Below are 24,930 nucleotides of genomic sequence, written 5' to 3'. Positions count from 1 at the left end.
ATCTAGGAATCGGCATTTTCATACAGAGACCATTTTTCATGTTTGTCATCATGTTTGCGGAGTTATTTCTGGACACGGCACGCATGGGAATACGGCAGGCTGTCACAAATGTGAGTCCGCGGAAATTACAGATATCGACGTAGATACGGCAGAGACACGCCAACTGATAAATGATGATAAACCTGTCGATTACAAAATTTGGCCGGATTCTTGAGGTCATAGCATGCAAAACACACAAAGTTAAAGCCTCCCCGACAACCACACCTATTTTCGGAACACATTACCGGAGTCTGTCGCTGGAATGGTACAGTGATACTGTCAGGATGCTTTACCTACACAGAAGTTGAAAGGTTAAGTCACGCCCAGAGAATGAATATATATATATATATATATATATATATATATATATATATATATATATATATATATATATATATATATATATATATATATATATATATATATAGATTTATGTTTGATTTGGAGTATACCGATTATTGGAAAGTTTTGGAACTTTCTAACATCACAAATACGGCATTCTTATCCTGCGATAATCTCGCGATAATTCATCTATCTGTGCCTTAATCTCGCGATAATTCAATTGAGAGACATGTGTTTGAAATGGACTCGCAATACAGTGTCGCCTGCACGGAAGGCCCTGCCAACTTGCATCTACAATTAATTACTGACCGAGGAAAGGGCATGGATATCGCCCTCAGCGTTAGTCGGCAGGTTGCAAGGTTCGTTAGCAATTATTCAACCCGTCCTGGTTTAAATATGCTACTGCATTCACACTTTTCCGTGCGACCGGAAATACAGCTGCGTGTGTCGCATATAGCCTGTAGACACATGCTGATGTTTGTTAAACCATATCTCTAGGGCTACGGAAAAATCTTGTGATATGGTGCTCCTGATGCGATAAAATTGGAATCTGCAAGGTTAGTTCGACTGTCACGTGATATGAAGCCGTGCCACCGGTCACGTCTCACAATTCAAAATAAAACACGGTTAGCAACAGTACCCCACTGAACATTGCTCAGTTTATTCTATTTTAAAAGAATGATGTCTCATGATGATGACGATAGTATTTTGATCGCATGGTCATACTTCTCATCAGTATACCGACGGGGGGGGGGAGAGAGAGAGAGAGAGAGAGAGAGAGAGAGAGAGAGAGAGAGAGAGAGAGAGAGAGAGATTCATTTGAAAATTAAAGTATTTGTTCAAACTTATTATTTACGTCAAGCTTCAAGGAGCAGTTGCACCAATCGTGGTAGAGCTTGACAACGAATCAAATACTAGTCCAATCACAATATCGGCCCAACACCTTCCCAAAAGTGGTCTAACCAGCTATGAACTGAAAATGCCCACGTGTTTCATTATATATTGCAGTTATGCAAACTGAACCCTTGCCACATTTCTGCAACTTCATTGAAAGTGTTATGATCAACATAACGAATAATATTCACCACAGATTAATTCTAAATCCAAATATATATCCCCAATCAGGAAAGTTCATTAAAATATGCAAATAAGGAATTGATTGAAATGTTCTCATTAAATATGCAAATTAGGAATAGGCTGAAGTAAAAATGTTAAATGACTTTTAATAATCTCGTATCATAGTATCTTAATGTACAAAACAATTTGTCAGCTTTGGTCTGGTCAAGACAGGTAAATATCCTTAATTAGGAAAGTTCATTAAATTTGCAAATAAGGTATTGGCTAAAGTAAACCAGATATGAACTGAAAATGCTCACGTGTTTCATTATATATTGCATTTATGTGCAAGTTTGAACCTTTGCTACATGCTTTGCTACATTTAAAGAGTTATGATCAACACAATGAATTTCACCACAGATCAAATCTAAAGGTCATTAAGTATTCAAATATGTAATTAGCTGAAATAAAAATAATTAATTTCTTTGAGTACTGTCATTGTATCACAATATAGCATGTGTAATTACCTTTGGTCAAGTCCTTCAAGCTCTATATGCCAAACCGTGAAAGCTTGTTAGCTATTTATGCAAATTATGAATTAGCTGACATGAAAATGCAAAATGACTTTCAATACTGTTATAACCTGGTATAATGATCAATGTACACAGCATGTTTCGCCAAATTTTATCAAGTAAATGCCAGTATATATCCCTAATTTGGAAGGTTCATTAAATATGCATATTGGGAATTGGCTGAAAAAAATGTCAAATGACTTTCAATAATCTTATATCATAGTATCTTTAATGTACATAGCAAGTTTTGCCAACTTTGGTCAAGTCAAAACAGATAAATATCGCTAATAAATGCGGGATATCGGACCGCAGGCGGGCGAAGATTGCATTATAAGCGCGCCAACCCAAACTCACTGCATGGACATCACATTTACGAAATCGAAGTCCAAAGTCAACTACGTCATTGTTAGAATAAGAGAGGTTTTCCATCACACGGGAGCATACCACAACAAATTTTGCACAGATGGCGTTGCACTGGCATTGAAAAAGGGTGCATGGGAGCATGGGAACGCGGGCAGTTTCCCTCGCTATGGGTAGGAAATGCATTGAGCAAGACACACTTCCGGGTTCGCAAAAAAACGAGGATCCCATTTACGGGGCGCTCAAATATAAGTATTTGCTGTGATACATAGCAGAGGCGTATATGTTTGTGATGCTGAGAATAACATCAGTAAATAAATGACGGGTTTTAAAAGTTGACGTTTTTTGCGATGAAACAGACTTCTGAAGGTAGCTCGCTTGGGGAACACGTCATCCCGGCCGCTGTCCGCTTTGACCCCAGTAATTCACACTGGTTTTGGTCGGCCCCAGGTACCCAAGTCACTTCGACCCCGTCACACTTTTGCCTACATGTCCACGGAGACGATTCAACATATTCCACAACAAAGCCAAGACAAAAATTGAAATATCAATAAAATGGCTTCACAAAGGCTGAAATACACGATACTCGATGAAGTATGAAGTTTATGAAATGAAATCAAAATTGACAACACAAGTGTTTGTCTCGGGTAATACCACTTGAGGTTGAACTATTCTACAGACTGTTTTTTCCATACAGTGCAGTATTTGTCAGTGACAAATTAATCTTTGCAATACATTTTTTTGCGATGAGCTGGAAATTTGATTAATATCGAGTTAATGTACATAAATATTCCGTTATTTACTGGGACACGTTTATTTTCTCGATCCGCTATCTGCGGACTACGTGCTGAAGTACATTGACTGTTCATGTCAACGATCGTTTCTCCCTCTGCAGAGTTTCTGTATCCCGTTCAACAATGCTGTACCTCGATCACACGATAGTGACGCTATGTAGCTGTGCAGTATTGAATCATAAAATGGCCACCTCGTCTAACAGTAACACGTATTGTCGGGATTATCGTACGGAAAAAAGACTGCAAAAGTAAGACTTATGAATCTTCATCAGAATTGAACACATCATGATTGTACACGAGTATCAACCGTGAATGCACGTTGAGCTCGGCAGTTACACAAGCATGGTACGCTACATGCGTAGCCCTACGAGTATGGCGACAGTGTCCGGCTTTGGCTACGCCGGGGGCTACGCCGCCTGCCGGAGGTGGGAGGCGGCGTAGCCAAAGCCGGACACTCTCGCCATACTCGTAGGGCTAGCTACATGCACTGCCGCGATGCCGATCGTATGCATTCCAAGGCCTATCCCGGAATTTGTTTCACAAACAACCTCAAAGGAGAGCAAACATACTTCTATGGACAATGACGAATACGTTTCTTGGCGAAGCAAAATCAAAACAGTGCAGAAGTACATGAAGTAGGTCATGGCCTTGGACTCTGTGCACGAACCTGATTGGACACTTCAATACCTTTGACCCAAAGTAATATTATTCATCAGCACTTCCATGCCATGAGGCTAGGTAGAGAACGTATTAGCCCTGCGTACGATGCTGTGTGTTCCGCTACAGCTAATAATAGCCCCGCTCACCACAGCCCTGCAAAGACCCGTACGTAGAGTTGGTGACTTCAAATCCATTTTTGGACTTGACGTAAAAAGCCAAATTACTGCCGAAATTCAGCGTTCTTGGGCCAAGTCGTATCCCTGCCTACCTCAGCTACTCGATCGCTTCCAAAATGCCAGTCTTTTATTCTTTTTCGTAAATAACCGTCGATGTCGGCAACTCTCTCGCTAGCCCTGCGTACGTACGCAGTGTACGCTGTGTTAGGAACGCACACAGGGAATGCACAGCGTACACTGCGTACGTACGCAGGGCTACCGAGAGAGTTGCCGACATCGACGGTTATTTACGAAAAAAGAATAAAAGACTGGCATTTTTGGAAGCGATCGAGTAGCTGAGGTAGGCAGGGATATGACTTGGGCCCAAGAACGCTGAATTTCGGCAGTAATTTGGCTTTTTACGTCAAGTCCAAAAATGGATTTGAAGTCACCAACTCTACGTACGGGCCTTTGCAGGCTGTGGTGAGCGGGGCTATTAGCTGTAGCGGAACACACAGCATCGTACGCAGGGCTAAGAACGTATGTACTCATTTCTGGCGATCGAGCAGCGAGGGAAACAATCAATTACCAAGGATAAAGCTAATTTGCTAAACGATATTTTATCTTGAATAGTGAGTTGAATGAGTAATAAAATATCATATTTTTAATGTTCAATACGAGGTTGAAACACGGAGGGACCGTGGTTGAAACCAGAGCTATCCAGCTGCAGCTGTAGCCAACCTGGACAAGCACATTTCACAGCGCCCTCAAACAGTCGATTGTTTTCACTTGTCATACGCGGCGTAACAGAAAAATTAAAACTTTCATAACTTCATTAATATCCAAGCCACGCCCACCAAAACCTTTTCAGTTCTAGCCATTTGAATTCTGAAGATGTCTACCAAATTTGACTGAAATACGTTCAGCCGTTTTTGAGAAAATGGACCAACAGACAGACAGACACACAGACAGACAGACATCGCTGCGACATATGCCCACGTGTTCACACGTGGGCAAAAAATATGACGAATCTCGTGTGCACGGTTCTACCAAATGATCCCATCCCCGGCAGGTTGTCTACGCTATCTCAGCACATTTATTCTGTAATCGTCAACAATGTCGCAGTTTTCGACAAACACAAAGTTTCGAAGAGGCTGGAGATCGTTCATTGTACAATTTTGTGCACTTATCAATGTCCATGCAACTCAGCTCCATTCCGTGTAGACTGAAATATCCGTCGCTAAAGGACGCCCCCTCCTCTTTGGGGGAGCGTAGACAGCGCCCGGCCCTCGAGCGACATATCTTCCAGTCTACTTTCCGTGACGCCAGAGTGCAGGATTCCAATCACTGCATAAAACCACGGTCCCTCTTTTGTGGAGGGACCGTGATGAAACGACGAGTTTAAGGTAGTATGCACCTCGAAAGTTAAATACTTAACTTTTGCCCAAACTTTCCTAAATAAGTATTTCGACCATCCTCTTTCAAAATCAATGATTAAAAATTGCGGTTCACCGTGCAAGTTTAGTACTAGAGAAACAAGTTACCCAAGATTTACCGATACTTGAAATTCAAAATGGCCGCCATCTATCTGTTAACTCTATGGCTATGTAAAAATAAAATTTTTGATTTTCAAACAACCAAGACGGTGAAAGTTTTCTTTGTCCAAGGACTTCAAAATGAGCCCCCACAAGTGGTAGATCAGAAAAGAATTGGAAAAGTTTGAGAAATAAAAGTACCGGTTACGTGGTGGTCACATGCATTTCCTATCATAAACCGTTACGTAACGGTGTATTATAACCGTAACAAACACGCGTGTGTTACAAGACCAACAATACGAGCATGTTTATATGCCGCGCAACCATCACTTTTCGCTCTCAAAATTCGTGGCTTATTAGCGATATATACGTTGCATAGCCGACGCATATCTGTCTCGGGTGTATTCTGTATTTGTCCTGGCTGTACTGTTGGGGAATTGATTTATGATGCTAATCTGTCTTTGACGCCCATGGAGATACATGTACCTGCATACCACTATGGTATGACGTAATGTCCTTGACCTTTCGGTTCAGCCGATGTATAATTGTTGTATTTTCGGACAAACTCGTTCACTTTATGACACGCTCCTTTCTATTTTAAAACACTAACGAATCATTTTCATGTAACGGATGTTTTCTGCATTCACTTCAACAGTAGGGTTCTCAGCATCTCTATTTCTCACCAGAATCTTTCTCCGACGATGTTAGACGTGCTTGCGAACAAGAATGAACTCGGTAGTGGCATGGAGATAGTACTTTTACTTTATCACGGTCGATTTTATGTGTTATGTAACTACCTTTTCAAATAAAGTAAATAAACCAATAACAATTACTAATTTATAATGTTAATCTGAGAATTCAGAGGTACACATCTACCTCTATGGTCGTCAAAGACAATCGAATTCTCAGAGCGCTCCCTAGTACCTCCGTTCATGGTCCATGGTTCATGGTGAAATTTATGGCAACTGCACCTTTCTCATCTATTTCATAACTGCGAACACATAAGTTCAACAGCTGAAGATCTTTTCTCATACTTTTTCCTTCTTTTCAACCAAAACGACTATCCGGTGGTCTGAGTTTTAAAATGATAGGTAGAGATTGGAACATGCCCAGATAAGCCTCCTAGTTGTTTGGAATTTCTGGTATTTACTCTGCTCAAAAAAATCTTTCGCGTTCACCCTCCATGGTCACGACGACTGCCAAGCTATACACCCCAACATAAATGCTGCAGTCTGCCGAGATTTATTCGTTCAATTTACTCAGTTACTTTGTCATTCAGTGGACTTAGGGAAGTCCGACGAATTATTCTTCGTGTGTTTCTTTAGCTTCCAACATTTGAGGTTACCGTTAGTCATTTGAAGTTAAGCTTATTGTTTGTCATTCTCCGAAATGTAAGCATAAACACTCTCGCTCCAGGGTCTATGATGTAAGCTAGTTACTTTACGGGCTTTTCAAAGCCTATTAAAAACTCAATGGATGTATTCACATGGTGATAAATTTCTATATAGTTTTTTTTCTCCTGTTTCCGTATACCTAGCGTACATTGTCAAATAAATTCATAAATTGCCGGGAAAAAATCGTTACATAGGTATAAGTCCGCTAATATTGCATAAAATTATGGCTTCCAGGGAAAGTTTATTGGTATAGCTTGTCACATATTGGCACACGTTCTCAATCGCAGTGAGAGTGTCAATCAGTAAACATCAGCAGTGTCTACTGCTAAATATTCAGTGTGGTTGCATTTATTTGTGCATATGCATTCTTCCACTCTACTGTCTATGAGTTGTCGGAAAAAAATTCGGCCGGGTTTTGCCCTGTATCATCACACGTACCAAATGGCCTTACACATGTAATGTAGTATTGAACTGAATGTATATGTGGGTGGAGGGACGGTGTTCCAACGGAAATGACGCAGGAACTCATTGCATAACGTCATATTGTCAACAGACAACACCATCACGCTGTTGTAGGTCACGCGTGGTTGTAGGTATGGGGTTCCTCCACAAAAGGAAGTATGGTACCATTATATTCATACAATATAGTCCTGTATCAACACAAGATATCAGTATGCAACTGTGAATACATTTTTTCAACATATGTATTGTTCGTGGTTACAAAAATTCGCTTCAATCTATAGCATCACAGTGGTACTAGTGATAGTAGCATGGAGTTCATCGAAATTTTGAACAGTCGGTCCCAAAATCTCGCTTACTATACATTTCCTCGAGAGAGGACGAGATTTTCAAGGCTGCTATCTCGTCGCAAGAACCACTAATACAATGGTTTAAAGGGAAATTATATTGCGCCGTAAAACAGTGGCGAAAACAATTTTTTATACTTCCTCTCTCTATGATCATGGACGTACCACATAGCCTTATGAGCTGCTAAAAGTTTATTTAGTAAGGGCGATAGGGCGCCCAACCCCACCACCCCCCCGCCCCGCGTTGGTGATCGGTAGAACCAATTAAAGAATGTGATTAGGGAGGGCAATTAACAAATACGGACTGTTGTGTTTGATACACTATACAGAGATAGCGATGGTGAAGTAATAGGCACACACACGACACAGGTAAGGCTTGTGAAAACAAGTTTAATACATTACATTTATTTATCACATTCATAACTTCTAGACTAATAATGCCTGCACTACCCTGTGGTTCACTTCGGCAGTTCATGGACACATCCGGTTTACGCATGCGGCCGTGCTTTCATGCAATGAATACGCTTACGTAACTCTCTGTTTGAATAATATTTTAATATGGAGGGTATAACCTCTAAATGGACATTGATTTGCTGGTATCACTGGGCGTAGTTTGTCCAATATATTTGAAATCTCTGTCGTTTCTGCCGCCACTGTATTGGGTGCCAGTGATACCGCTCTGTGAAGGAATGCAAATGGTCTTTTCGTAAGGTAGGTGGCGACAATCACTGGATTGGGTCATGGACGTAAAAAAGACTCTTTTATGTCCATGATAGGGTAAAATTTGAAGAACAGGCTTAACAAGGAAATATCTGAAGGCATGGTTCAGGCGTTAGATTGTCTCTCCACGAAATTTACTAACTAGATTACAATTTCAATGGAAAACGAAAGGCTATGACATCTTCATAATCTTCTTACAGACTAGAACAAACTCCATCTCTGGGATCGATTCCCCTACCTTTAATTACTCTTTAAAAAAGCAATATTACTTACAACCGCCAATATATGTTGTCAACCTTTCTACTAGTATTAGACCGGTGAGTATTCGTTTTATTTTTGACTTGGAAAGAAAGCATTAGCTGTGTCGTCTGCAATTTGTGGCCAGGCCATATCGAAAAGGACTGCTCTACAATCAGATGGTTAGTTTCCAGCTTTTTAGAGGTAAAATATTCCATCGACTAAGGTTGCTTTACAATAACGATTGTTTTGATTTATACTGTGTTTGCCTGTCCGCCATCTTGCAATACAGTACTTTCTCACAACCATGGTAGTCGGGCAAGAATGTTCATAAAGAGCGGACGAAATTATCTTCAAGCTCCATTAGGTGTTGTACTTGATGTATTTTCCAATACCTACGATTCGCTGTGAAGTATAGTGACGAGTTTTACCGTAAAATTACGACAAAATATCTGCTGTTCAACTTATCAATACAACCTCTATCCGGGCAACATTCCATGTTGTTGTTGATAACTGCTCTTTAAGCCTGGAGTGGAATTCATTTTTCAACATAAACAGTATGTTGTGGCCAATGGGCTTTATGGAGCCGTCATTATTTATGGCCCGGGAGGGGGGGGGTCGGAGGAATTTCATTGGAAACTTTAAAGTTTCCACTAAACCCCCGCCCAACCATGATGAATTTGTCACCCCTTCTGTTCTCTAACACAGAAATTTTGACTGCCCCCCCCCCAACTTAGAAAATAAATATCAATACATGTGTTTTTAAAATTTACAAATACAGCAATAGTAAAGATCTTTCAAATCCTGGTGTACCTAGAAAGATTATCATCACTTTCTTCATGACAGTTGACAAAGGTGAAACCAACAAGATGAAATTCAAAAACTAAAACCCGTATCCAACCATATAGTATTGTTTAATTTGAATGGGTATCATAACAGGGTTTTCACCAGGATATCTGACAGGGAAGAATTTGAAAGTATAGGGGAGAAAATGCATGAAGCTAATGGGGGAGTGGCAGAGGGGGTTCCCCTCTCTTGCGTGAACAAATTTTGAGAAATTGATGTGTGCAATAGTTCAGTGTGGTGCAATCTGAGAGGTGTTTTCAATTTGTTTTTACTCAGTAAAACTGTTAGAAAAACGAAATAGGACACCCGAAGGGGGAGAGCACGAGAGGGGGGTCTCCCGCCGCACCGAAAATTTTGAGAAACTGATGTGTGCAAGGGTATAATCTGAGAGGTGTTTCAATTTATATTGCATCAGGTAAAACTGTTTGAAAATGACATTAAACGCTGATATATTTATTACGTATTGCATGATCAGTGTTTGAGTCACAATATTCAACAACCAACCAAACAATGACAATATATTGCGTACCTGGTAAAAAATATTCCTCACTTTGCGTGAGATTGCAGATCAAAGAATATGCAGGAATGGAAAATCTGCGATTTTATTGTGTCATTTGTAAAATCTTACATTTCTGTAAACGATATTAAGGGACAGACAGATAGAGTCAGTATGTTTCTTTTATCCGTTCATTATTTGTTTGCAACTTTGAGAAATGACCTCGCAGGCTATGCAATGCTATGCAATGAAAAGCCTGATAATAAAGTATGGTCAAAGTCAAAATTGAGCTGAAGTCAATTAAAGTATATTCTTCTGTGATCATTAAGGATGAATTCACAACAGTTCACTTTTGTCCTATATCATGTGCACTAAATGATGGTATCTGCTGACTGCATTTCTCCATGAACTCCTCTTTATATATTCAACAATTATAAGATTAAAGTATACTTTATCAGATATTCATTTGTATGCATAGAATGCATTTTATGCACTTTATTCATATAGAGTATCAAAACTTATTTTTGTAATATTGTGTTTATCAAGATATTGCTAAGACGTGTGTCAAAGCGGACGGAGAAATAAACAAGACAAAGAAAACAAAAATTTACATTTGGCTGAAAGAAGCAGTGAAATCTCTATTGCTTGGGTATTTTTGGACTATGTCATTTTATTACACAAAAGAATTAGTTCGTTATCATGGCAGTACAATGTTTTGTATACTTTGTAGAATTAGCTTTCTTTACACGTTCTCCCCAAATATGGGACCCTATACTGAGTATAGATGTTTCTCATACTTGATCAGGCAAGTATACCATTTTTTATCAAGAAATACTGAAAAATTACTCATTCAGTAAATATAGTCAATATACTTGGCATACATACTTATCAAACTGTATCAGGTTTTGTTATAAAATTGGACCATTTTATATTCTATTGTGTTTTACAGATTTTTGTACTATTTGTGTATCATTTCGTGACTTCACTAAATGCATCTGTACATTTCCCAAATATTGAGTAGCCTCCTTCTTCCTCTCCACATTTTGAGCACCCCCCTTGTAGCTTTCCCTTTTTTGAGTGACCCCTCAGATTCTTCCGAACCCCCGGCCGTAAATAATGATGACACCCTAATTTCGATATATCTCAGGTGCAAGAATTAAGAAATAATACGTTTTTATTAAGGAGAAAAAATGAATCTGTATCAAAATATACAGCAATTGTACCGGAACGTTCGTGTCAGGAGCATCATCTCAGGAAAACGATGTTCAGATTCATGATGAAATCCACGTTTAATGCTTAAGTATCCAGTAAGACTTTTCTTACCACTTATTTGAGATTTAGAATTTGCGGCGTGGAGCTTGACAACGAATCAAATATTCATCGAATCACAACAACGTCAAACAATCCTAACAGTGGTCTCAGAATATTTCCTTCCCGAAAAATGATAAATTACTGAATCTCGTGTTCACGGTTCTACCAAAATGATCCCATCTTATTATTTGTTGTCCACGCTATCTCAGCACATTTATTCTGTAATGGAATCGTCAGCAATGTCGCAGTTTTCGACGAACAAAACGTTTCGAAGAGGATGAAGATCGTCCATTGTAGAATAGAATTTGTGTGCTTAGCAATGTCTTGAGAGTCTCAGTGTTCTCTTTTCTTTGACTCCATGGTGATAAGGAAATAACAACACAGAACCCTTCGGTGACGCCGGAGTGTAATTAATTCTCTGTGTTTGAAGATATTTTAAAATGGAGGGTATAACCTTTTAATGGTCATTAATTTGCTGGTATCACTGGGCGTGGCGTGTCCAATATATTTAAAAATCTGTCGTGTCGGCCGCCACTGTATGGGGTGCCATTGATACCGCTCTGTCAAGGGATGCAAACGATATTTTCGTGAGGTAGGTGGCGACAATCACTTGATTTTGCGCAATTGAAGAATTGGCCAAACAAGAAAATATCTCTAATTACTAGGATCCATTTTCAAAAAAACATTACTTAAAATCGCCTATATGTTGTCAAGCTTTCTATTAGTATTCGACCGGTGAGTATTCATTTTATTTTTGACTTGGAAAGAAAACATTAGCTGTGTCGTCTGCACTTTGTTGTCAGGCTGTCTCGCCATTTTCAGAAGCAATATTATTGTTTACGTCGACCACGTTCAAAAGGTCTGCTCTACAATCAGATCATTAGCTTCCAGTTTTTTAGAGGTAATACATCCCATTGATAAAGGGGACATCACAGGAGCGATTGTTTTGTCCGCCATCTGCAATACACTGTTTTCGCACAATCATGACAGTAAGGCAAGAATGTCCATAAAGTGAGGACGAAATTTCATGATGACATAGCTTATGTCTTCAAGCTCCATTAGATGTTGTACTTGCTATATTTTTTCAATACTTACGATTCGCTGAGAAGTATAGTCACGTGTTCTTTTGCAAAATTACGACCAAATATGCAGTTCAACACACCAATACAGCCTATATCCGTGCAACCATTCAGTGTTGTTGTTGATGAATGCTCTGTAGTCCGGAATAGAATTCATTTTTCGACGATAAAAATCGAATATTATACACAATTGGTCGTGGACATGGCCCATGGATTTTATTTCGATATATCTAGGGGGCTAAGGATCAAGAAATTATGTGTTTGTAGTGAGGAGGAAAAATGGAACTGTCAAATATACAGCTATTGTACCGGAACGTTAGTGTCATCGTCCTCAGCAAAACAATGTTCAGATTCTTGATGAAATCCTAGTATCATGCTCGATAGATAACTTTTTATTAACACCTATTTGTGATTCAGAATAAATTTTGGGCGTGGAGAAACTTTCTCAGGCTATGTGAAATCTCTTTGGGAATGATCTGTGTGGTGACGTGTATTTTCGCTTCGATATCGCGTGTTGCACAAAAAACACGGTTCTCTCTCAGCCATAGTAAACTATTTTTGTATATTTACAAACCTTGCAACCTAAACAAAATTAATCATTGATTCTTTAATTCCAGTTAATTATACTCACTATGGTGGCGCTTATGCGGTTACAATCAAGAGCGATAGTAATTCTAGGAGCTGTTTTCATTTCCTACGTCGGACTGACATTTGAGGCGCCCTCTGCCGAGAAAGACCTCGACGACACAGAGTCCTTCCCGAAACGATATGTTGTTGTTTTAAAGGTAAGAATTCATAATTTGAAAACTGAATGTGCATATTTCAATGGTAACGCAAACTAAGCTGTATGCGTGCTTTATTGTTCCCACACAAAGGCAGGATATCTCTGCTTGGATGTGTGGGCATTATTTTTCAACGTTGACCTTTGTGACGCATAGAACAAAGATCACACTTTCTAAAGTACCAGCAAATAATACGTCCAATTATGTATCATCACGCAAGCAAAAGAACTAGCTATTGATGACGTAGTCTTCGTGTGATTTCAACACAGACATCGCTGAGCAAAATATACCCGCCTTAAATCTAGCTGTCTCCCTTCTTTCACGCCTTATTCAGTCCAACATCACTTGTCGATGTCAAAGGTTTTGAGAAAGCTGAACAACATCTACAGCAAGTTTATTCGGGTCACCATATTACAATCACATGATTGACCTACATGGCAAAATAATGCAGGGTACTCGCCAGGACTAATAAAATCATGTTAACCTGTACTATATGAGGTCGTGGCTCTCCGGGATCCCTAACACAGTCTATATTTAAGCAAATATGACATCAACTTAGCCCAATTTGCTTCCGACTAAGTTGTGCTTTGATTTGGGTGAAAATGTTGTTTTCTTACCAAACAGAAGGAACATGAACGCGCCACAGTGGATCACATCGTCGACAAAATACCTACAGAAAGAATAACAGACACTAGAAAATTTGAGAAACTTTTTGTGGGATTCTCTGCCACGATAGCCGACGACGAAACGCTACAGATGGTAAGTCCCGCCAAAATATGAAGTACTACATAGTGGGGAAGTCGCATATTTATACTTCTTTTGATGCGTAATTTACCTTGGACTGAAGATAAGGAAGAAAATCCAAAATATCATTTTTACAAATAGTTCAAAACATAATAACGATAAAACAAGTCTTCAAGTTAGATAGAAGGCGGGAACAAAATGTAGTATGCGCAGATGTTTATTCGCTGAATTTTATTCCAGTCGGTACACAGTTCCCGATACCAATATTCTTGAAATATGTTAAACAAGAATCTCTATAGTTTCTTTATTCGTCACGCACAAAAAGAAACATTGCCATCAGAAACTAGGACTAGTATGCGTCCATGAAAGACGCAGTGTCATCACGCTGTCAATAGGTTTTGACACACAGACAGCAAGCTGGATCTTTTTAACCGCAGAGTTTCACGGGTTATTGACGACAATTTTACCGGGTATCAAGAACAGCCGTTCGCAAACTATTTAAACGGGAGGAATAACAATATGCTGGTCTTATCTATGCAACTCTATGTCAAGAAATACTCGTGTCAACAGTACTAATATGATCGATAGGTTGACAAAAAATCGCAACGTTCAGATTTAATTCACCTTTACAGACCCATCCTTGCAAGACCCTAGTAAGATCTACAACATTTACTTGTCGATTTTTCTCTCTCCTTCAGATTAAGGAATATGAAGAAGTAGACTTCATTGATGTTGACAGGCCGATCCGTGCAAGCACCGTCGGAAGTTGGGGATTAGACCGGGTTGATCAAAGAAACCTGCCACTAGATGGCGTGTTTCAACCATCAGGTCCGTCAGTTGTACCTATATATATATATTATATTATATATATATATATATATATATATATATATATATATATATATATATATATATATATATATATTATATATATATATATAAGAAACTGTAGGAATTCAGGTGATCCCCAGTGGAGCGTGGAATGGGGTGAAGATAGAAGAAACTTGGGTTGAAACACACTACCACACCTGGTTGTTAGATACGTTTGGAACCTAACAACCAGGTGTGGTAGTGTGTTTCAACCCAAGTTTCATATATATATATATATATATATATATATATATATATATATATATATATATATATATATATATATATATATATATATATATATATTATAGTTTAAAGTTTAAAACAACAGTCGTAAGAGAGTTTTCCCTCACTTGAATTTACGATCCAGAAATAATCATGATAAGAAATTGCTGTTTGTGTTCTAATATTTCTAATCATTTTTCTCACGTTTTCGAGTTTAAATCATTTTCTCGTGCGTCATTTACATCAAATTGTTAGTGACTTTAAACTTGTACGTGTCTTGTATCCGTCACAAAGAACTTCAATCAAAGTAGGCCCTCTGTACAATATCGTATACTATATTACAGCTTTGTCAATATCAGTGAATTTTGTGACGTCGAAGGTGTTTTCATGACGGCTGTTATAGTCTTCGCCTGGAGGTCAGTAATTGTTTACATTTCAAGCAAACTATCGACATTTTAAAGCTTACATCCCAGTCGCCTAGTGAGGCAGTGAGCCGCGATACATTCTGCTGTATGGATCCCTGAATCTATTTTTTCTTGTCACGATAGGAGATGGCACAGGTGTCAATGTTTATGTGTTTGACACTGGTATTCGATATGACCACGTTGACTTCAATGGCAGGGCGAAACCGTTCTTTGACGTCTATGATGAACCGGTATGTATAGTATTGCTGTCTGCCATTTGTTTTTCTGTGTTAAATCATGTAGATATGATTAGTACCTGTATGTATGTATGTATGTATGTATGTATGTATGTATGTATGTATGTATGTATCTTTGTATTGTATCATGTTCGCTCTGACCTATTGTCGATAAAATTGTGCGTTTTTCCATGAAATTGTCACTGTAATTTTAAAAGTCGTTTTTGGTACGTTGATGGTAACAGCGAATATTTAACTCTTCGCAATAGGCAGAATATGGTGACTGCAATGGGCACGGTACACACGTAAGTGGAACTATCGGTGGACGGATGTTTGGAGTTGCCAAGAATGTAGCATTATGGTCCGTCAGAGTACTTAATTGTAAGGGCACTGGTCGTATGTCTAGCATTTTAGCAGGTATGGTATAAACAAAACTAACCTTGTTGACTTAGTTAGAGTGTGTCAACGTACACCGGTGTTCTATAGTAAACTGAACGAGACCTGACTCCTTAGACTATAATAGATCTGCAGGGCTATTGCCCTCTAAGTTAATGGCGAATTGTAATACTGTTGTCCCATAGCAAACAATACAACACGGGAAGAAATTAGCCCTCTTTGCGGTTAATGCCATTAGCTGAAAGAGTGCCAAATGCATTAATATAGATAATCACTTTTTTCGTCGTTGCTGAGTATTTGCAGAAGACATTTCACAGAGGCCTGGCTGGCAAGGAACGGCCATGGGATCAAAGGTGGTTCCATCCTATGCAAATCTTTACAAAAGTTCATTAAATATGCAAATTGGCAGATAATTGACATGACACTTACAGTATCATCATAATGTTCTGAGATTGTCATCTCTGAAAAGTTTCATGAAATTTTGTGCAGTATTTCTTGATATATGTCGACACTGTCATTACTGTCTCCATAGGAAACCATTATATGAAAAAAAGATATTTCATAACTTCATTAATATGCAAGCCACACCAACCAAATTCTAATCAGTTCTTGCAATTTGCATATGGTACCTGTCTACAAACCTGACTTAAATCCGTTCAGGCGTTTTTGAGTTATCATGTAAACAGACACACTCATACACACGGACAGACAGACAGAAGACATCGCTAGGACATTAACACGTGCTGGCAAACTGCACCACTATGAAGGGTCTATCCTGGACAGATTCGTAGAAATGTGTCAGAACTTTCCCTCATTCAATCTTGCTTCATCATCATCATGTTGTTTTTGTGAGTTATATTTATAACACTTGATCAGTTTATAAATGATCAATTCATTAAAATCTAAGTTTGTGACAATGACTTTCTGTTGGCATGTCCTGTCATAAAAAACCCAAAAAACTGAGTGATGGTAGTAGAATCCACAAGTAGGAATCGAACCTACCAATTTTCAAAACTCATCCTGAAACTTCTCACTCATTTTACAGGTTTTGCTCTGAATTCTACATAAGAATACCGTATTTTGTGAGAGATATGCATTAAAAAGTGAAACTTTGTATTTCGTTTTTCTGAGATGTCCTGATATACATAAATTCAGCTGAAAATAGAGGCAGTAAATCGATGAATGGGTTTTATCGAACTTGATAGCCAGCAACTCAAAGTGTTCTTGGTGTTAAAAAATAGATTCATATTTCTAATTGAGATTAAAAGGTCAGTAAAGTGCTGTCTCTCAAGTGTCCGGGAACATTTTTGAATGGAAAACTGCAATTACGATATTCCACGTCATCGTTCGAAAGCATTTGAGCACCAACGGATGGAAGTTATCGGCCTGACTCCCAGCCTTCGATCGAATGAAATAGAAACGCGTACATCCCGAATGTACACGCGTACTGTAGGCCTACATGACCTATAAGCAAGGGTTTAGAATAGAAAATACTTTTGTGAAAAATGCAAAGACAACGGAATGATCGACTTTTAGTGATACATATGAGAATACCCTGTACAGTTTGTCTCACCGTTTTACAACTCAGTGGTCGTATGACAGCCGACTATATAGCGAAGGGAAGTAAGACATTATACGACGGCAGAACTATGCATATGTATCCAAGCCCCGGCTCAGCCTGGCCCGCGCGGCCCTTCGCTTGCTACGGCCCTGCTGAACATTTGACCTCAGCAGGTCACCGGGTCCTGCGTGATTGTCAAGTTAGCACGCAGAGCACGAAAACTGGCCGTCTATAAATTTCTACATTTCCGCTCGACTGACACTGTGGTTAGACCACGGCAGGGGGCTACACACCCATACATACACTCGTAACTTGTCGAGTTTTATTTGTTTTCATCGTAATTCTTTACTCAAACTGCGAAATAATGATCAACATAAAAATTTGTGATATATCTTAGACGTTAAATCAATTCAAATGTGCAAGTTTTAAACAATTTATTTGTTTTCCTTCGGCATCATAAAATCACAGATGCACATAGGGTAAGCAACGGGGGTCACGTATCGACGGCGTTCGAAAACGGTGTCGGACAGAATATGCACAAGCGTTATTGACCCACTCGACGGATCGACGAAAAATTTGGAAAAGTGCGAATTCTGCCAAAAATCGAACAAATTAGAGCATAAAAATATTATACAATTAATGACATAGTAATTTGAGATTACCAACTTCAATTTTGTTTTGCAAATTTCACTGTAATCAGCCATTTACCTATCTGTGGAAACGCAGCTACCTGTGGCGGGTATATGCGTCTATGCGGGTCACCAAAAGGTCAACCCCGCCACGGATAGCTTCGCTGCGTTTCCATCTGGTTCTGTTGTCTGGTTTGTTTACATATTACTCTGACCGGTTTGGCCCCTCTCTCTATTCACGTTCGAACGCTTGACGTTCTTATTAGCATATCAATAGAAGTCAGAGTCCGCAGCCGGAGTAAAAATCTTGAGTAGTCCGTGGAAAGTCTGCCAAAATATATATAAACGGACCAGATATTTTGTTAACAAAAGGATATAAGGAATGAGCAATAATCAGAGTTAAGGCAGGTATAGGTCTTTTATTGAATTAAGCTCACTTTGTTGTATTTTGCCGTTCACAAAACCATGCCTCGACTTCTACTAGTTGCGACAGAATATTCCACACAGCAGTCAAACGACAACGTTAACTATTGAATTATGCGATGAAGTAAAATTTTCTTCAGAAACACGTAGTTACCGGAATGAGTAGAATGTACGAGAAAACTGTCAAATACTGGCACATCAGTTTGTGTTATATTTTTCGTGGGTGTTTTAACCGCTTACCCGCCAACCTTTTGTTTGAATTTTGAGTGGACACAAAACAAAAAAATCACTAACTCTGGCCCAATGGCTCGGACATGTGTATGGTATTGTTAAAGGTATACTGTCACCTCTTCCAATTTTGCCACAGTTACCATGGAAAGAGAAAATCTAACCAATAACAGAAATTTAAGCGGGTGGCTGCTTTTAAAAATAGCGCCCTCACATGGGCATTTTTAATACCAAGGAACGCCCCTTTGACCATACACGGGCATATTTAGATTACAGGTGACTGTATACCTTCAAAGGTAGTTCGTACCCCAAAATGACAGACTTAAACTTTTGCTCAATCTTTTCTCATGCAAAATTTCAACCATATTCTTTCTAAATCAAGGGGACAATCGGGGATACCGTACGCCATGTACATTCTGGTCTTAGAAAAACAAATTATCGTATATTTACCGATATTTGAAAATCAAAATGGTTGCAATCCCTGTGCCATTTTTATGGAGCAAAATACGATACGCGATTTTCACAAAACAGAGTTGGTAGAAACTCTATTTACTCCATAAGCTGCAAAATGAGTCCCCACAAGTGGTAGGCCAAAAGAATATCGTAAAAGTTTGAGCGTCGGAATATCTGTCCCGAGGGGAATACCGAATTTGTAAATGGCCAGAAGCACAGAACAAAGAATTACGGTACCTTAAAGGGATACAGTCGTCGGAACTGCGCTAAAATGTCTATGGTCGTAAACACTGTATCCATGGTGATTGATGAAAGTTAAAAGATGTCTGTCATAATCTACATCGTGTAATTTAAATGTTGCAGCTGGAATGATGAGGTGCATCTAGATATTGTGCACGAAATACGTTATTTGTAAACAAGAAACTCGCACAGGTGCAGTTCCGACGACAGGTTTCCTTTAATCTGACCTAAAGGTTCTGACAATTATATTCTATCATTAAAGGAATGGAATATGTCGCTGTACACGGTCAGAAGCCCGCCATCTTGTCGATGTCTCTGGATGGAAAAACATCCACATTGACAAACGCGGCCGTCGACTACTTAGCTCTACGGGGCTTCACCACAGTAGTAGCTGCAGGTAACGACAACACCGACGCTTGTACGAAATCGCCGGCCGGAGCTGATGGTGTGAGTAATCAGTCTTGAGTTTTTACAAATGACTTTTCTGGAGAAGTGGCGTATAGGGCATCGAAGAAATGATCAACAGTCAATATAGTTGCCTACAAAAAGATTTGACCGTCATAGCTCATTAACCAATCTTGCTGATCAGATATTCTAGGTTGCGTCTATGCTCCCCACAATCATATAAAAAAGCAGCAGCAGACGTTGTTCATTGAAGGGAGCCTGCTTTAATTTTGAGGATGGAGGAGCGGGGAATTTTGAAGGACCAGTTGGTAGTAGGAATATCTTCCTCGATAAGATCGCTTTCTACAGACCTTTCTGTGGGAGTTTTATTCGTTATAGCACTGTAGATTCACTAAGGCTTTGCTTGTCTAAACCAGGGCATGTTTTAGCATCAATCATACTACACTCTTCGTAATAGAATATGTTGACTTAAGGTAAAATGCACCTCGGGGAAAGATATTCGGACTCTCAAATTTTACAATTCTTTTCTGATTTACCCCTTTTAGGTTCTTATTTTAAACCATTGGAGTAAGAGTAATAAAATATTTCACCATCCTAGATTATCGAAAATTTTATTTTTTCTCCATTGAGTTAACACAGAGATGGCGGCCATTTTGAATTTCAAATATCAGTCAATGTTAGGTAATTTGTCTCTCTAGTACCAAACTTTGCACGGTTATCCGTGCTATTTATTCTTGGTGAGGGAATGCTTTAACGTTTTATTGATGAAAGCTCGAGCACAAGCTTAATCTTTCTCTTTCGAGGCGAGTAATAATTAAGGCAGTGCTATATGCATTCCACATAGCCATATACCGGTAAGGGATGAAACTGTCAATTAAACTCCATCAACTGTAAATTTTAAGCATTTGCGTGGCGTTGTGAAACACTATACCTTGCACTGCCCACATGGTGACGTTGCAATGCTTAGTCAACTTGCCAATACATTTGTGTGGTTAATTTCCTGTTTTATTTGGTTTTGTTGAATTTAATCATATTCCGGACCAGTAGTCATTTGACAAACATGCCATCACATATGACGCGTTATATTTTGTTTAGAAATCCAATACTTTCCGTTTCAAAATTCATTTGCACCACGAAAAAGAAAATGCGTCTCATTCTAGAACAAAAAAAATGACAATATGGCCTTCTGGACACGTTTTCCTAAACCGTTAATAGCGTTACTTCAGTAGTTGATTGATTGATTGATCAATTTACCCATTCAGCCCAAAAAAGGTTGTTTATTGTAATCGCGAGCGTCATTCAGAACCTGCGCGCCATGGCTTTTTTGTACTCATCAGCACAGCTTGATATCCCTGCTTGCATGTCTAAACATGATAAAAAAGAAACGGAAGTATTAAGCAGCCAGTGATAAAAGGCAATATCTGTTGCATCAATAGAGCCAAACCAGCGTTGTTAGGAATAAAAAAGAAAGAAAGAAAAGACAACCGCGTCCCGCATCACTTGTCAAGGACCAGAAACATTTTTTTTGGCCTTATGTATCTACTTATTGTTAGTTTTTTATTTATTTATCCATTCATTTGCTTTATCAAAACAGGCTATAACAGTAGCATCGATTGGTAGAGACGACGAGAGATCGTGGTTTTCAAATTATGGAAGCTGCGTGGATATATTTGCTCCCGGTAGCCACATCAAAAGTGACTACTTCCTATCTCCAAGGTCTACGGCGATTTTAACAGGGACCTCTATGGCGGCACCACACGTTACAGGTACCGTAGCGAACCTAAGTTTGAAAACAGTGCACAATTTGAGCACCGATGAAAGAATCGGTGAATCCGACTGAAACATTTACAATGAGATATATCTGCCTAAAGACACGCAAACGCTTTCCGTGTGAGGGCATATTCCCTGTCGCCTTTTTGTCGCTGGCTGCAGATGCAGTGCGCATGCGCTGAGCTCACCAGAAGGCAGCGCAGCCTGCAGCGGCAGAAATGGGACACGGAACCAGACTACAACCACTCGCACTCCAAGCGTGCTGCATGGTCGCAAATCTCTTTACACATTTATCATTTCAGAATTACATTATAAACTCATCCCATCATTCTTTCGCGAAATTTGCATAATACTAATTATAATTGCATAAAAACAAAAGCTATTATAAAAAGCAGTGCTGCACACCATATATCTTGTGAAGTCGAATTACTTTTATAAGAAACGATGGACGTGTCAGATGCAGCCAAAACGATGCCGTTGTTCATGTAAAAATGTGTCTATGCGGGCAAATTTAATGATAATCAATGGGAGGGGAGAAAAAAGGTCAAATTTTACAGCGGGCAGGGAAGAAATTTCAGTTTTACAGTGGACAGAGGGAACATTTGTGGCAGTTGGTAACGAAAAATAGGTAGGGCTGGAATTTTGTCATTCAATAGAACATTAGGGAAAGAGTATGAACTGTTGCGGGGAGTAGGGAGTCAGCAGACCATGGACACTGGAAGGCAGTGGGCATTATAATTTGCTGGGGGGGGGGCATGCTTTTCGCATATCCCGGCGAGAGGGCTGTTAGGAATTACTTAACTTCCCCTCCAAATAATAAGGACAAGGTCAAAACTATGTAAAATCGGTATATCAGCTTGAGAAACATGTTTTGCGATGATATAGATTGATTGAATTTATCAGTTGGCTGCACCTGTTGTGTCTGCAGTACATGGTTTGTAATTTCTTACGATTTCCGGCATCTTTTTCCAGGTGTAGCAGCGATAAAACTTCAAGAGAACCCAACACTGTCGCCATCGCAGGTCAAAAAGGCTATAACGTGCACTTCAACGCCAGATCACGTGAAGGACGCCCAATCGGAAGCCAACTTTCTGTTGTACGACAGTCTATATTACGTCACTGCCATTCCGTCTTCAGAGAATATAGAGCTTTACTGTAGCGGATGAGCATTCAATAAAATACATCATATTATCATGAATGGATACAGCATTCATTGTCCTTAACGCAAGGTCTAGTTTATGACCAATTTACCGCTCTTTGTTGTCACGGCATATTAAAGTGCAATGCCGTTCTTTCTCGCTTTCGTTTCCGGAACAACTTTCTGATGCAATAATGACATTGTATGGCTCCCCGCTTTTCCATAATATCACGGCTCTTCCATATACTCTGAACACAAAAAGAGATTTGAACGTTCCACCCTTCCGTGCTCTCTCTCTCTCTCTCTCTCTCTCTCTCTCTCTCTCTCTCTCTCTCTCTCTCTCTCTCTCCACACACACGCACGCACATGCACAAAGTCACCTCTTCCTCGCAATCAGCGGCATAAGAATTACTTGGCCCACTTCACTGACAACAAAGTCATCTTTTCGGAGAATGCGAAATGTCGTGATAAGACATTCTCGTAATCTGTAACTACCACGTGTCTTTGTAATGATCCAACGCTGCATGAGGTGCCGTGAATGGTTTTATGAACACAACTAATTCAATTTTGGTCTTTATGTCCCATGGAAAGACATCTACTTTACCACCGACTATGCAGTGGTCACGCGATGCTGTTGATAATTCCCAAATCATAGCCGCCAACATCACGAGCACAAATTAGGGCAAAAAAGAGAAATCTTTACAAAAAAGTGACCCTTGACACTAATCATAGTTGTCACGTGATTTTAAAAATGCATGCTGGTATTTTTAATGAGAAAAATGATTTTTATGGGAAAAAAGACGAAAGAGCATTCATTAGGAAAAAGAAGAGGCTCATTAAAGATGTCACAGGTGGCAAAATTTCGAACGCGATATTATAATATTTTGGTGAAAATCATTGCACATAGTTTAGTTCTCCTGCGTCGACCACCTAAAATGCGCCGCGTTAATTTTATTCTACCCTAAGATCAGATTTATTCTCTTATAAAAGCCAGTCAGCATTTTTGTCGCCGTGGGGAACTTAATCACCTTTTCAGTTCTAGTTTTCCGAACACAATATAAACAGAGTTTCGTATTGGAGGGTTTAATATCTTAACTTTCCAGGTGTTGAAAGTTGAACATGATTTCCTCGTAAACTGACAAGAAACCTTGTTCCTTGACCACTTTTTCTTATTGGAAACATAATCTGCCAATACTGTAAGAGGACAAAAGTGAGGCGGTTTCCTCTATTGTTCTTTTGTCATTCCAGTCCGACCATTGGCTTTTCGTTTACATAAATACAGAAGAAGGACAAGGACGATAGACAGTACGGTGTTTTCACGTCTTCAGCCAGACCTAGCCCATTCCTATATGGACACACAGCAGTCCCTGAACGAAATATTAGCCCTACCATACACATAGTGGTATACTCACTTTTCTTTTTATATCAAAATTATTTATGACTTTCGCGTCTGGAAAATAGAATAAGGTCGAATGAACCGTATAGGTTTGTATATGTCAGGAACATTATTGTGAACATTATATAGTCTGATAGTGTTTTTATTTCATGTCGAGACACTTAAATGAGAATATTATGATAGAATGCGTCTCAAACTATTTTCATTAAAGTTGTCGGTTTCGCTAAAACGTCACCTTAAGGTAGTATGCGTCTCGAAAGTGAAAGACTTAAATTTTTGCTCAAACTTTTCTGAATGAAACTTTCAACCGTTCTCTTACCAAAACAACAATAAAAATCGAGGGTAACCGTGCAAAGTTTGGAACTAGCAGAACAATTTACTCAACATTTTGCGATATTTGAAATTCAAAATGGCCGCCATTCCTGTGTTAACTCTAATGGGAGTGGGTTATGGAAAGACTAAGACGGTGAAAGTTTTTCTTTCTCCAAGAGCTTTAAAAGGAGCCCCCACAAATGGTAGATCGGAAAAGATTTGTAGAAATTTGAGAATCCGACTATCTGTCCCCGACGCGCGTTCTACCTTAACAAGGTCAAATCGTTGCAGTTATAATTTTCCAAAGGTGCCCGTA

The 24,930-nt window shown here is 39.2% G+C and overlaps 1 protein-coding gene across 3 annotated transcripts; it reads left to right on the top strand.

The window, feature by feature from the left end:
* The first annotated feature begins 7,945 nt into the window (after window positions 1-7,945).
* On the top strand, window positions 7,946-22,966 carry LOC139137496 (aqualysin-1-like). 3 transcript variants are annotated; one of them, XM_070705639.1, is made up of 9 exons: window positions 7,946-8,082; window positions 13,020-13,187; window positions 13,809-13,943; window positions 14,627-14,756; window positions 15,572-15,678; window positions 15,933-16,080; window positions 19,856-20,040; window positions 21,593-21,764; window positions 22,741-22,966. In XM_070705639.1, exons 2-9 carry the CDS (start codon window positions 13,035-13,037, stop codon window positions 22,932-22,934), a joined length of 1,224 nt encoding a protein of 407 aa, XP_070561740.1. In that variant the 5' UTR covers window positions 7,946-8,082; window positions 13,020-13,034; the 3' UTR covers window positions 22,935-22,966. The 3 variants fall into 3 exon arrangements, with proteins under 3 accessions (XP_070561740.1, XP_070561738.1, XP_070561739.1); XM_070705637.1 differs by lacking the exon at window positions 7,946-8,082 and adding an exon at window positions 8,284-8,424; XM_070705638.1 differs by lacking the exon at window positions 7,946-8,082 and adding an exon at window positions 11,786-11,915.
* The last annotated feature ends 1,964 nt before the right edge of the window (window positions 22,967-24,930 follow it).

This window comes from Ptychodera flava, chromosome 7 (genome assembly GCF_041260155.1).
Source record: "Ptychodera flava strain L36383 chromosome 7, AS_Pfla_20210202, whole genome shotgun sequence".
In the NCBI taxonomy this organism is placed as follows: domain Eukaryota; kingdom Metazoa; phylum Hemichordata; class Enteropneusta; family Ptychoderidae; genus Ptychodera; species Ptychodera flava.
This window is presented reverse-complemented; position numbering and strand designations above follow the sequence as displayed.

Excerpts from the sequence above, each read along its gene's own strand:
- LOC139137496 (XM_070705639.1), top strand. The coding sequence starts at position 13,035 with ATGGTGGCGCTTATGCGGTTACAATCAAGAGCGATAGTAATTCTAGGA. Across the intron at positions 14,757-15,571 it reads TGGCGTGTTTCAACCATCAG|GAGATGGCACAGGTGTCAAT; the intron begins GTCCGTCAGTTG and ends TTGTCACGATAG. Across the intron at positions 21,765-22,740 it reads GGCGGCACCACACGTTACAG|GTGTAGCAGCGATAAAACTT; the intron begins GTACCGTAGCGA and ends ATCTTTTTCCAG.